General features: G+C 34.0%; 1 protein-coding gene across 1 annotated transcript in view; it reads right to left on the bottom strand.

Annotated features, from left to right (window-relative positions):
• Positions 1–15,281, bottom strand: part of BAZ2B (bromodomain adjacent to zinc finger domain, 2B) — a 110,603-nt gene that overhangs the window by 37,438 nt on the left and 57,884 nt on the right. The window contains exons 3-5 of the mRNA XM_008563981.1: positions 9,461–9,649; positions 4,683–4,850; positions 3,609–3,802 (exon numbers count right to left, since the gene is read on the bottom strand). Of these exons, the coding sequence (XP_008562203.1) occupies positions 3,609–3,802; positions 4,683–4,850; positions 9,461–9,649 (551 nt within the window). The remainder of the gene's footprint in view (positions 1–3,608; positions 3,803–4,682; positions 4,851–9,460; positions 9,650–15,281) is intronic.

Below are 15,281 nucleotides of genomic sequence, written 5' to 3'. Positions count from 1 at the left end.
GTTCATTTACATTGTACCAAATATCAAAATTTCCTTCCTTTTAAAAGCTGGATAATATTTCACTGAATGTCTGTACCATATTTTGCTTATCAATTCATCTATCAATGGACACGTGCATTGCTTCCACATTTTAACTATTGTGAATAATGCCACTATGAACATTGGTAAATAGATATCTCTTTGAGACCCTGCTTTTAATTCTTTTACACCCAGAAGTATAATTATTAGATCATATGACAATTCTATTTTTAATTTCTTGAGGAACCATCATACTGTTTTCCACAGCAGCTGCACCTTTTCATATTCCCTAAAATATGATATTTTCAAACCATAAAAAAATCACATGTTTTTAAAAGACTGTTTTGGCTACTATGGGAACAATAACTTGTATGGCAGCAGGATTAGAATTTATTTAACCTTGAATTATTTTATTTTTTTCTAAACAGGCTGGATGTTTGTATACCTTAGTTTTGAAATTTACTTTATTTAATTTAAAATATTTATATTTACTCTAAAGATATACACAGATAATGAGGGAATTGGACTTAATCAGTGACTTTCATTGAGGATGCCTGAGATAAGCACCCCACCCCCCAGAGGGATATCAAAATTAGCTAAAGAATATTTTTTCAAACTGCACATGAAAAGAGCTAATGAAGTAATTTTTAAAAAGGTTTTAACACTGAAAAATACTGGGTAAAAAGTAGAAAATTTTCTTCTTTATTTCCAATGCCCTTCATCTCCATTTTATCCAAAAGTGCTGTTCTTCTGAAGTCTTAAGTTCTAGTATGCCTCACTTTAATAGCTAATCTCTCTATAATGTTACTTTGACTTAGCTGTCTATAGACACCACTATGATACCTTAGAATCTATTTCTTTATATTATAAATAGGTATCTCTGTACATTTTTACTATGTGCTCCTGGCAATAGTTTTTAGTTTGACACTAATGACATAAACTGGTACATATTCATGCCTGCAAAGTCTTGCATAATGCCTTGTACATTGTGAAGACAAAGGACATTTTAAATTTTAGATTTTACTAGATTTTAGCACTACTTCTAAAAGATAGGATAGTGAAAGATTTAAAAGCATGTGTGCTTAACTTTTAGAAATACATAAAGAAATGTATCCAATGATATGGTATCTGGAATTTGCTTCAAAATAGTTTGGGAGTCAGAAATGGGTGGTGTTTCAGTCAGTGCTTGGCATGCAGAGAAGCTGGCAGCAGCCCAAGAAATGGGCCCTTATTGCTTACACTAATGGGAATGCCCTTGATAAGAATCATAAGAGAGAAGAGACAGGAGCACTTGAAGAGCAACAGGTGGAGAGAGTATGACCCTGAAACCTGTGTCCCTGGGGGGAAATAACCAAGAGTCTTTTATCATGTTTGCTCCAGTGCTCAGTGGTATGGCTTGAAAAAGAAAGAAAAAGTTTGTCTCAGGGCCTAAGTATTGTACTGTTGAGTTTTGTGATGGGTACCATTAAGCTTCTTACTGTCACCAGATAGATGACCTTTCCCCAAGCCCTCAAATGGGAATGCTAAACACTGGAAAATACCTATCTTCTGTTGAGAAGGGAATTGAAAGATCTAGAGGAAGTATCTCTATCAAATATGGTCAGCAAAAGGAAAGAAACTTTTACTTGTTCTGTTGATCCTGGAAAATATATGGAGCTTGATGCTGTCTTGAAAAACAACAAAGAAAAACTTGACAAAATAGTTTCTTAGGACTAAAAGTTGGAGCCTAGGATGCGTGTTGTTTGAATTTAAAGTTCAGATCTATACCATTTGCAGTCAGTAGCTACCTACATCTTGCTATTCTTGCTATGGTGTGTCAGAAGCTTCCTAGACCCTTTGATATTTCAGCTGAGACAGTGAAGAACATGCCGTATGTAAGATCATAAACTTTTGACTCTCTTCCACTGAAAAACCAGGCCCTGAAAGCAATTTTCATAAAATGTAGAAGAAAAGACACAACTCTAGTTGTCTTTGTTTTCAAAATGTCTGAAGTGATGCTAAGGCCTTAACTTGGAACAAACCTTTCACTGAAGAAGAAATTACATTATGGGTGATCTAATACATAATACTTCAGATCATGGAGCTGGAGAGGTCTCAGCTTACTTGGCTGGATAAATGAAACCTAAACCTGAACTCAGTGGTGCCCTACATTTTATAAAGTTGAGATGTCGGAGCTTCCCTGGCATGTGTGAAAGAGAGAATCCATAAGTTTAGAGTGATCATGATGTTGGGGTGAATTTACCCAACCCCACTCACCCACACCACTCCTGGTATAAATTTTATAGCAGACAAGATCTAGTCAGAAGGCAGAAACAACATTAGCAATCTGTACAGAAAAATTTCACATAAAGAATCATTAACTAGCAACAGAAAATTTACTACCAAGAAGGATAAAGAGACCTCTTAAAAATACGGGAATAGGAGACGTAGGGAATAACCACTTTCTGTAGGGCTGAGGTATAATACTGAAATAAAAATAACTCTGGCAGAGGGCTTTTTTCCTCCAACCCCCCATTCACCCAAGGCTGAGCTTCAGACTTTGTTGGAGAGGATGTGGCTACTGCCCACTGGATAGCAGACAGGTTCAATGAGGTATCATAGGTTAAGGCTGGCACACAAGAAAACACTGCCTGCTGGGATGCCAAAAAAGCTTGGCTGGGAACCTGGTAGCTAAAGTGCCAGTAGAATTAGCTAGAAAACCACCCACTGGTTTCCCAGCAAAACTTGCTAATAAGCTGCCTGCTGGGATGCCAATGAAACTCACTAGATGGTGTGCACCACTGGGTTCCCTGGCCACCACGGGATCTCCTCAACACCACCAGCAGAGAAGGAATCAGCTGGCAAGAAAGCTAACCACTAGCACCCACAGCACAAGAAAAAGTAGCAAACACTGGAACCAGAAACAAAAGTCCTTCCTTTTCCAGTGTTCCACCTGGACCCTCAATTGACAAGGCCTAACACTGTGCCATTTGGCAAAGGAGAAAAGGGTGAGTTTAGAGCCGAGAGGCAATAAATTGATAACTTGCACAGTCGTGGATAGAGATAAAATAAATTTGGACATGGTTGGATAGCTGTTGAAGCTGAATAATGGGTACACAGAATTATTCCATCTAATTTTTATATTTGAAATTTCCCATAATAAAAGGTTTTTTTATTTTGGGGTTTTTTTTTTCTCCAAAGCGTTGTCTCTGGAGTCAACCTGCTTGGCTTCAAATCCTGGCTCAGCCAAATACTGGCTAATTATTTTGGTGCTTTGTTTCCCCATTTGTAATAACAGTATCTACCTCATCTGAGGTACAGGGAGGACTGAAACAGGTATTACATATAAAGAAATTAGAGCAGAGCTGGTATATAGTAAGTTCTCTATACATTTTAGCTATTATTACTATTTATATTGTTTACACTGATGCTGACAATTTTAATTTTTTAAGATATATAATATTAATACCACACCATAAAAATATACATCTGCAAAACGAGACGTTGGTAATTCATAAGAAGTTAATCTGTAGATTCCAGTGGTTTGATCTTTAGAATGCTTACTTTATATATAGATCTGTTATATATTTGTCCTTCAGAGAATGACTTACTTTATCTTTGATTATGTCAGCTCTAGCATCCAAAGGCTGGTTTTTGCTTTGCTCCTGATTACATTTTCGATTTCCTCCACCTGAACTTGTACTTTTAGTTTGTCCCATTGAACTTGAAGCAGTAGTGGATAGTACAGATGTGTTGATACCAATTACAGATGATGTACTGTTTCCATTTATTGACCCATTTACACCTTGAAAATAAAAATAAACATGTTTATAGAATGGAGTATTATTCAGCCACACAAAGGAATGAAGTACTGATATTATGTATAATGTGGATAAAACTCAAAAACATTATAAGTGAAAGAAGCCAGACAATATTCACAATAGATAAATCTATAGAGACAGAGTGCAAACTGGTGGTTTCCAGGTGCTGGGGTAGAGGGGAATGGGTATCAACTGCTTAATGGGTACAGGGTTTCCTTGTGGAGTGATGAAAATGTTTTGGAACAAGATAGAGGTGGTGGTTGCACAATACTGTGAATGCATTGAGTGCCTCTGCATTGTCCGCTTTAAGATGGTTAATATGTGAATTTCACTGCAATTAAAAAAAAACATGTTTAGAAAGATAATTAAATGCAATATTCCCCTTTTAGAGCAAACACTCAAGTAAAAGGAAAGATAATAAATCAGGTAAAATGCTATTAGAAATTTCAAATGATATTCTAACAATAGTTATTAATTGCAGAAATATTAATGATCACTTAAAATAAAAATAGAGTAGCAGGGTATTAGTTTGAATGAGGATAATGTTTAACTGCAGAAGTAGTAACATACTATATTAAACTGCATATAGGGAAATAATGAGATACAGAGGAAAAAGCAGTGGAACTGGGTTCAAATCCTCACTTTTTCACATTTGTGTGTAAGCAGTATTTTCCTGAACAACTTACTTAACCTTGGCGGCAAAAAGAGAATACTTCTAATCTCAAGGAATTACTGTAAGGATTAAGGAAGACCATGTGAAAGTGTCTAACACAACACTATAAAAATGTTATTATTTCTGAACTCTACTGAAAATAGGTATTGAAATGAAAGATTTTTAGTACTTCACTCATTTAATATGGATACCTTTTTCAGGACCATTTCGATTACTTTTTCCCGAAGTCCTTGAATGGAATGAAGAAGAATCATGATTCTGGCCTGGAGGGGCAAACAGTGGTGGAATTCCCAGTAACGGTGGAAAGAAGCTTGCCCCTGTACGAGTATGAACATCTGTTGTTCGCCACCATTCTGCACCTCAAAACCAAACAAACCAAATGAACAAAAATATTTGAATTAACCTTCTATTTAATGTAATGACTGCTTTCTATATTTTATTACTAAAAGAAAAAAAGTTTCATCTTGGAACAGAATTGCTGAACTACACGGTTCTGATCATCTTTCTAATGATAAACAGCTAATTAGAACTTTTCACTCATCACTCTTCTCTCTGGGCCAGTATCCAAGGATTTTCACTTAGCAGCTCTCTAGAGTTCAAGCTTATAAAGAGCAAATTCATAGTTTTAAAAGTAAAACTGACAACTTGGAATATAACAGAACTATTTGACTTTTTGATGGCTTATACCATATTCTTTCTAAATCAGTAAAGAAAATATTACGACTATATTACGAGGGCACTTCAAAAAGTTTATGGAAAAATAGAATTGAAAGATGATATGAATCCTTCCATGAATTTAAGGTTACATTTAAAACCTATGTTCAGAATTTTCTCAAATTATACACAATATAAACCTGGGTTTGATAAATCAGGTAGTCTAAATAATAGTACAAGACTACTGTAAATCCAGAATTATACCTCAAATGCATTTATGAAAGAAAACATTGTATAGTCAAACAAAAATATAAATATAGCAAAATCAGTAACTTTTATTTTTGGTCTAAGAAATTAAGATGTCAAAGGAGATTTCAAAAACTAGTAATTTCATATTAAAATATAAAAGATTTGCAAAGTTTATCCCCTTAAAGTTAATGAAGAAAGCTTGTATTTTGTTTATCCTTCTACTCATAAATTATAAGTAACAATGATTGTTTTATCAATATAAAATTACCAAATGGTAGGAAATCATCAAATGTAATTTAGATATTCAAAGAGTGGCTCTTAGTTAAAACTTTTGGAAAAGGAAATAAGCCAAATTTTATAAAATACATTTCTCAAGGAAGGGTTGAGATTAAAAAGAGATTTGAAAATAATCCGAAGGACAGTCCTGCACTGCCCTAACTAAAATCTTGTAAACAATGTTCTCCAATGGTCTAACCTGCTAAATTACCAAAGAGTAAAAATCTTTCAGACAAATCTTCCAAAAGTTATGGTATATTTTTCATTGACTGTAACAACCATGAGAAAATGAGGAAAAACAAAAAACAAAAAAAACAACCCACAATAATATAGTATGGGAAAAACTCAAAATTATCAGTATACTGTATTATATGATCTTTAAAGCTTTTCTAGGAATATTCCTTCATTAATAATAAGATATAAAGTAATAGGCGCCTTCATTATAAATGGGAAAATCTGGTCTAAAAAAAAGTGAAATATTCATGGTAGCTGCAACTCTCAAAGGTCTAAAAACAATATAAGCAGAAAACTGCGAAAGCTATTCTTCTGCACTGCAGGAAAGCATTACTTTGTGAAATGACACCAATGTATATTTGGCCATGCCTGAGTGATGGGAACTAAACCAAGATTAACTATACAAAATCATTAATCATTTGCCCACTGTTTAGATGAAAGAAGTACAATAATATAAGAAGAAAAAGTGTATATTTTGGGATTTTATCAGCACAGACAGTATCTATTGTCATGTATAGGTTTGAAAATTAAGCTCAACCTAGCTGATAAAAGGGACTGAGGTTTCACAAAGATATTTACGTTATTTAACAGAGTCTGTAATTACAACATTAATATTGAGTGTATAGACTTTGTAAACAATCACAAATTGGGGAGGTAATAAAACTGTAATAAGTTTCAAATATTTTAGACATAATTAAAATCAGAATAAACATAAAAATATACTCCAGAATGTCAATGGTGAATAAGCACATGGTACAAATTCGAGTAAACAATGGGAAAATGCGTGTTATAAATAAGCTGACACCACAGAAGAAAATACAAAACAAGTGAATAAGATCATCAAATAAAAAGATTAAAATGGTAGAGTTTCTGAATATGAACTTTATAAATATCTGATATTATTTCTTAGGAAATATAATTTTTGTTGACAAGTTTGCTTATTTTCCAAATTTAAGGAAATAAAAGACAAAATTTAGTCACTTACAAACTAGCTTATTGGTAATATGAAAAACACAATATAGGAATCACATAAATCATGATAAATTTCTAAGTATACTCAAGAGATAACACTGTAGCAGCATTAATTAGATTCAATTGAAAGATTTTAATATTTCAGAGGATATACTGAATCTCAATTTGAAACTAGAAGATTTAGCAGAATTTTGAAATCTTTTATACTTGATAGAGCCAGATACTTTACAAAAATTCATGGTAATATAATATTAAAATATAATGATAAAAAAATTACAAGCATTTTGGGCCGGCCCGGTGGCGCACTGCTACAATGCGCCGCTTGGGAAGCGCGGTGGCACTCCCACCGAGGGTTCGGATCCCACATACAGACCGGCCACTCACTGGCTGAGCGAGGTGCGGGAGCAACACCGAGGGTTGCGATCCCGTTGCCGGTCCCGGTCCGGTACGGGCGCGACACTGAGGGTTGCGATCCGTTGCCGGTCACGAAAAAAGACAAAAAGGGAAGAAAAAAAAAAATTACAAGCATTTTAAAAGAACTTACTATGAAATTCTATTTCCATATAAAATGGAAATAACTTAATTATACTAATATTCATTAAATAATTTTATATTTATTGACTTAATCTGAACTGCAGAGTAATTCAGATGTACATAAAATTTAAAAACAAATTATTCCTCATTTAAAATTTCTAATGATGTCTGCCATATGTGTCCTAATTTATTTTTACTGGGTGACTTTAAAGATTTGGCAATTTGGTTTCCCTTCTAATAAAGGCAATTATTGAGAATTTATGTTTAAGTTATAGTACCAAATCTACAACTTAAACAAAATGAGTCCTCTAAAACCAGATACAGCCTCTGCCCATAGTATGCTCACACAGGCAGGCTTTTTTATCACTAAATACTCTGTCTTGTAATTATCTGTTTATTAGTTTCCTAAAAATTACACATAACATAAAATATACTACACGTTAGTTTATTCCTCAGTAACTGGCTAGTGCACAGAACATAGTAGATGCTTAAAGAACTTTGTAGGTTAAATAAATGAATGAATAGTTTATGTAGGGTGGGGAAATTATTAAATTTTTTCTGCACAATAGAAGTATCAATATTATTGAAGTCCAGATGAGTAATTTTTAACACTTGTTAACCATAATTCCAGGGCATAAATATTTGATTTTAATAATACAGGAATTACATTGTGGTTTATAAATGGCCAAAAGCAATACTATAATAAACTATGATAAAACAATACAAAAATTTAAGATATCAGTTAATATCTATATTATTATCTATTTTTATTTTTATTCAGAATCTTCTGTTTTAGTAAATATCTGTTGAATGCTTATCTACTAAAGAAGCATGCTAAAAACTAAGTTCCTATTAACATTTTTAAATGAAATAATAAGAGCTACTTTAACACTGTCTATTCACATTACTCCTCTCCACCATCCCCTCTCTCCCAGACAACTGAATTAAAGGAATAATAAGACTCAAGAAATAATACTTGTAATATACATTTAACCATCTATCCTTTCTACAAACAATGTAAACGAGATACTCATTTCCTTTTAAAGAAGTACTTGAAAATTTATTAACCATTAAAAGTAGGCAAGAGAAAAAAATAATAGTTACCAACTAGGGAATACTTATGTGTGCCAGACACTGTATTCAACACTAAACATAGTTTATCTCCTTTCATCATCACAAGAACCCTATGAGGTAGATAAAATTTGAGGCTGATAAATCAGATAACTTGTCCAAGGTCACAGGGCTACGAAGCAGCAAAACTAGATTTAAATTCAGGTCTATTGTCTTTAGAATTATGTTGTAATGTTTTAAACTATTTTACATACATTAAAACATGCATCCCTTACTAAACTCTATTAAAGTAAAATTAATCACTGGAAAACACATTTAAGTCTAGACTTTTAAGATAACAAGACAAATTAAGGCATGTTTGTCTAAGTTAAGTTTTAATTCATATCTTACTGAACTACTGAATCCTCATAATCTGTAGAATTTTGGATAATACTGGTCCTCTTACCACACAAGTGATACACCTCTACAGTTGTTTTGATCACATATGGAATAATGTATAAATTTAAGAGTCAAGCTCATCTTAACTACAACGTGAAGCAAGAACCCAAATTACAAGCATAGTAATATTCATTATAAGAACTGGACTTCAGTTTTACACTGTAAATTAAATAATTATTTAAAAAATCAAATAACGCTGAAAAATTTTTTTTATCAAATTCTACTCTTACAATATGTACATTTCTCTGTCTATTGTTCTTCAATAAAAAGCATGAGAAAAACTGGCTTAATTATTCCCCTCTCTGGCACATGCCTATTTCTCTAGCTTAACACCTGAATACCTAATTAAGTACCCTGCCACTTAACACGCAGTGTGTTTTATTTTTTTGTACATGATAAATAGGATTGAGGCAATTCTTGCACAAGAGTTTTAATACACCAGGCATTAGACTATTCCTTTTTGTTCAATTTAATAAACAAATTACTGCTTGAATTTTCAAGCTTTCCTCCTTTCCTTGAACACTTCGTAACAGATGTTTACCTGGAAAAGATGCTAGTTGGGGATGTGCGGCTAAGGCTGTGGGTGTACCAAGTGTCCCCAAACCACCAAATTCTGAATGCCCTGAGCTGGCTGAATGTAGACCAAAGACTGGGTGGCTGACCATTGGGAAGGCACTCGACACTGTGGACAGGTTAAACGGTTGATCCCCAGCTGCTCTGAATAAATGTCCTGGGAGGGAAAAAAACACACTTGAAGTTGTACTATAAAAACAGATGAAATTTATCTGATTTCAGCGGTCATAGTTAAAACTGATAATAATTTCTTATCTATGAAGTTTTTATTTTACGTTTTTTCTTCTACATGTCTACTTTTTAAGCCCTACAGAAGAAATTTCTAGAAACACAAAGTACTCTAAAAATAATTAAAATGAATGGTATAACCTTATTTACTTTGAATTTGAGATTTGAGAACCAATGTTTTAAGTAAATAATTTTCATTAATTAAAATAGTTTGACCTGAGGCAGTAAGGCCAATTTTTTGTTAATACATGTACATTAATATATCATAAAATTTTTTTCATAAGAAGGAAAATTAACACATCTTATTAATCCAAGGTTGAAAATCAATGAAATAGGTCCAGAATTTGTCACCAAGGGATTACTGAAATTATCACACACTCTAGGCAACGAGATCCCAGTTTCCACGTGCGAGAATTATAAAGCTCTGTTCTCTACCCAATAACTCTTAAGTGAAAGAATAGCTTGATAACAAAAAGGGACAATATTCTAGTCTAATAAAACAGTGTACAAGACAACATAAGAATTTAATGAATAAACTTACTAAGATATTTCTAAATGCATTCACAGGTGGCTATCAATATAAAAATCATTTTTTAACTTTCTGATAGTAATGTAATATTCAATTCAAATGAGTGTGACTTTTCAATCTGCACTTTTACTCTAAGAAGAATATAGTACTAAGGGTCATAACCCTAGGTTGGATGTTATATGATCAAAAACATGACTTATTTTTCATAGTCTGCAGGAAATTGGCAGAAAAATTTTTTAGTGCTTGGAAATCTTCCCTTTACGTCCAAGAAATAATTAAGGTTCCCCGGCTTGCTACTAGGAAAACAGAATATCAAACCCCACACTCCAGGCTATTTTAAGAATTTACTCTGTGAAAAGTACCACGCTGTGTGTTAAAATCCAAATAAGGCTTCCGTATTATTTCCTGTTTATATCAGCCCTGACTATGTACTCCAATTAAACTAATTTTAACACAATACATTTAAATTAAAAAATGTAAGTTAAAAATAAGTACACTTTTTTTTTATCACTTAGTTATCAACCAAATCTTTCATCTGCTTTCCTGCTCTCTGAAAACCAAGGGGTAGTCCTAAAAAAGGCCAGTTTACCCACAGAGACTAATATAAACTCTACATTCTTTACTGAAATAGGAAGATTTAAATGGCTTTAAGTAAATAAGATTTAAGTAAATTACATCAGGTATGTCTTGTATCAGCCTATAAGGATGAAGTTCTGATTCAAAGTATTGCTCCCACTACAGCAAAGCATAACCAGTCTCACAGGGAAGATCCTTAAAGTGTCTTTACAAGGAAGGCCCACAAAAAAAACTGTGAGGTAGGACAAGGAAAGGGCACAATCTTGGGGGTTGGTGTCTTTTCTAAGTCAGCCAATCTTTGTTTCTGTTTATCAAAGCCTAAACAGAAAATTGGTGAATTGGCACTTTTGTGTTATCAGAGTTCTGGACTGCATTAACACTGAAGCTGAGTCAAAATAAAATAGGGCATGCTACTGCAAAAAAAAGGTTACCCAAATGTACTATCTTTAAGACTGGTGATAGGCCACCAGAAAGACTGTGTCAATTTTTTTTTTTTTTTTTTTTGGCACATTCTCAGAAGCCCATCTAGTTCTATAAAATAAACTCTATAAAAAATGAGCTTGTACCCTTAAAGACCAGTGTTTATTTTCATTTGTGATTATATGTAAAAATCTGTTTCTCACTAATCAATTCAACTTACTGACTCAAATGTGCTTTAATCAAACGTTTTATTTATAAACATACTATAATCAGTTACATTTCCTTCTCTATCAATTTTCCTGAAAAGCCAGTTGAACTTAACATTTAGTTTTGAAGATTTTAGAGTCATCTATCATTTATATATATATATATAACATATATATATATATATATATGTATTTATTTTATTTTATTTTTCTGGCAGCTGGCTAGTGCAGAGATCTGAACCCTTAACCTTGGTATTCTAACACTGCGCTCTAACCCACTGAGCTAACTCGCCAGCCCTGTCAGTTATATTTTATAAAATAATAATTCTTAAATTATATTTGTCAATTACATGTATGTAGCTGTGATTTCATACAAAGAAATTTGTAGGGTAAACTCAAAACTACCAAAACTGTACAAAAAGTATAAAAATTCAGAACAATTGAAGTTATCAAGGATTGGAAACTGATAGAAATACTTCTATAACAGCTAATGAATTGGCAGTAAGCAGCATTCTTAGGTGTACAGTTAAAAATTAATTTCATTATTGTGAAGAGTAAATGAGCTAAACCTTGGAGTCTCATGAACACAAAACATGAGCAATAACTAAATGAAGGTATCACTCTTGCAGCAACAATTTAAGAACCAATCATACATAATTTGACAGCAAAAAAGTTCTTTTCTGGGTCTAAAAAGAGGGCTGGCCATTTAGCTCAATTGGTTAGAGTGTGGTGATTATAACACTCTAGTGGTTCAATCCTTGCAATGGTCAGCCACCAAAAAAAAAAAGAAGAAAAAGAAAAAAAGAGTGACAGCTAGAAACAACTGAGCAGAAAATTTTAACAGAATATGAGCTTTATTCGCTATAACTTCAAATGAAAAAAAAAGTATAGACCTATACATAGAATTACATCTGTGCATAGCAACACTGCAGAGATAGGAGTTCAAATCAAGGCTACATTACTCTACTTTCTTATTCTTTCTTCTAAAATACTTAGTTAAAATAATTAGAGCATGGAAAGCACCCAAGTGACTACTGAATCCGTAGGGCCTATTCCTTGTTGGTGGGAAAATATTTACTTTTGTATTTGGTAAAGAACACCAGGACCACATTACAATGATTGTAGTGATACCAGTCATTATCAAAAATACGACATGAAAGCCTTCCTCTGTTATATATGGGAAAAGTCACACTACAGAAGGAAAATAGTTTAATAATGCATTTCATCGTTTTACTGTATTTTGCCTTTATAGCAAGAATCTAGAACTCAGTAATATAACAAAAAGTATATTTTTCTCATAAAAAGGCTCTGTAACACTATATATAATTTTAGTATTGTTTTTCTACCACCTTTTAAAAAACAGATAGTAATTCCATGTAAAAATCTTCCAGAATTACTCTTTATTTAGCAGTTTCAGTAATTCAAACATTTCATGAGCATACCTATTAAGCATGAGGTGCTATGCTTAGTAAGTAGCATACAAGGATGAATAATCCCTGACCTCAAGGAACTCATGTTTTGAACATAATTCAAATAGTGCAAGACTATTTTTTTATATCACACGCATAAAACAAGTTAGTTAATATTTCAATATTACAAATTGGTGCTGTCATGTACACGACTCAGTAACATATTCCGAACACCTAAAACAATGTCTGGTACAGAGTAAATATACAATAAATTTTTTTTAAATGAATCAATTCACAGTTCATTTAGAGCAGAAGACACATATCTATGGGACTGATTCCAAAGTCCGTCAATCAGAACAGGAAATTGTCTTGATTCTTTATTCAAACTTGCAAATATGCTTCCTATTTCCTTTACATTACTTTATCAATCTTTTGTCTTGCTTTTTTTTTCTTTCTCTTTTTATACAATTTCCACATGTTCTTTTATGCCTCCTTGATTCCATTTAGGTCACATGTTGGATTTGATCACACAAAATTCTGCTACCTCCAAAATCTTAAATTCTTCAAGTTTCACACTTTAACAATAATTTCCACATTTCCATTCCCCTTTTTCTTAGCATGACCTCTGGTCTCTCCCAAGGTCATCCCTTAACCCTATCTATGTCCTTCCCTCTCAATCCCATCAACATCTCTCCCATGTTAATCTTAAAAGAAATGTATTACACCTGCTTTCTATTTCCTCCCCATTTCCCAGAACCTTTAATATTTGTGAAAAGCCTCAAGCCTCCCTTCCAGTTGGTCTGTAAAGTCACTAAAGTTTTCCTAATCACTAGATCTCACTAATCTTTATTCTTTTCATTCTTAACTTCTTTAGATAAGTCTGGCATGCTTGATTGCCTCTTTTTTATTAAAACCCATTTTCATCCTTAAGCTCCAGATCACGGAACCCTCTTGATCCTCTTCTTAACTATACATCTTTCAATAATACTACTGTCTCCTTTATTGGATTTTCTTTTTGTTTTTATCTGAAATGTACACATTCCTGAAGATTCTGTCCAGCTATCTCTTTTTTCTCTCTATGCTTTCTCCCCTCAATTATTTCATGTGCTTCCACAGTTTTAACTATGGCCTCTAGTCAAATTAATTCTAAACCAGGATATAACCTTCTTGAGAGCAAAAACTGAATGTTATTCATCTCGGTATCCCTAATACCTGGCATAATCTGAAACACAATAGGTACTTAACAAATGTTTCCCACTGTGGCACTTTGGTCATGTTATTTCTTCCACTTCAGAATTTTGAAGCCTCTATAACAAGTCCTTTGACTTCTGCCCTTTGTAATCCTATTCTTTACTAACTGTCTCAAAAACACACTGTTCAAGTATTCCTGAATCACCCAGATAGACAAGTTTTGGGCTTCCTTTGAACATTCATGATATATTATTCACAACCTGTCTTTTATCATACCATTACTAGGGTATAATATTATGAAGAAATCAGCCATTTCTTAATCATTTTTACTATCTACAAAATATTGCACAAAGCAAATTATCAGTTGGCAGAGACAACACCTCATAATACCCGCTGTGGGCTACTCCAAAACGGTAGTTTTCAATTCCTCGTTTCTCTGTTCTTTTAAAAGGCTGGAATAACCAGGAGTCATTTGTTAATTGATAAAAAAATATAACATTTCACTTATTCTTTGCTTCATTTGCAAAAGTCACAATGTTACTAAAAGCTCATTGAGAAAGGACGTCATCAAGATGGCAGGACAGTCCCCAGCATCACTCTCCCCTACAACCAATTAACTTACAACTATTAAAAAGCAAAGACTGCCAACCTGGGACCACTGGAGCTCAAGGGAAGAGGAGGAGACACGTGCAGAGTTTGTGAAGGTAAGAAAAGGTGCGGCAAGTGGGAGAAGGGGCCATTCTATTTCAAGCCCTGGCTGCTTAAGGGCCAGCCAGGTGAGAAGCAGGAAGAAGCTGCAGCACACAGAGCAGGAGCCAGCAAAAGCCATAGCTGAGCCCTGTGCATGAAGTTGCTTGGAGTCTGCAGGAGAGAAGAGGGCCTCAGATCATTCCATACTGGCCCCCAGGCCAGCAAGACCATTGACAGAGTTCCCACAGACCCACATAGGAGGGGCCACAGCCAACTGAACAAAGGAACCACCTAGAGGCCGGTGAGCCTCTACAAGGGATCCATGCACAGCTCACCACACCAGAAGTGTTTGTGGTGCATGGCAGAGGCTGGCCTGCCAGGTGAGCATTGGGTCGCAATGTGGCAACTGACCTGTTAGGGACTAGACAGGGCAATAGAACTGGAGGGGGTGCAAAGTGTTGGAAAGACTCAGTCCTGGGCCAGAAACCCACACAACACAGGTGTATCTGACCTCACAAGACCCTGAAATGATTAAAAGGC

This window comes from Galeopterus variegatus, unplaced genomic scaffold, assembly GCF_000696425.1.
Source record: "Galeopterus variegatus unplaced genomic scaffold, G_variegatus-3.0.2 Scaffold178, whole genome shotgun sequence".
NCBI classification, from domain to species: Eukaryota; Metazoa; Chordata; class Mammalia; order Dermoptera; family Cynocephalidae; genus Galeopterus; species Galeopterus variegatus.
Note: the sequence above shows the minus strand (reverse complement) of the source record. Positions and strands in the feature narration are given on the sequence as shown.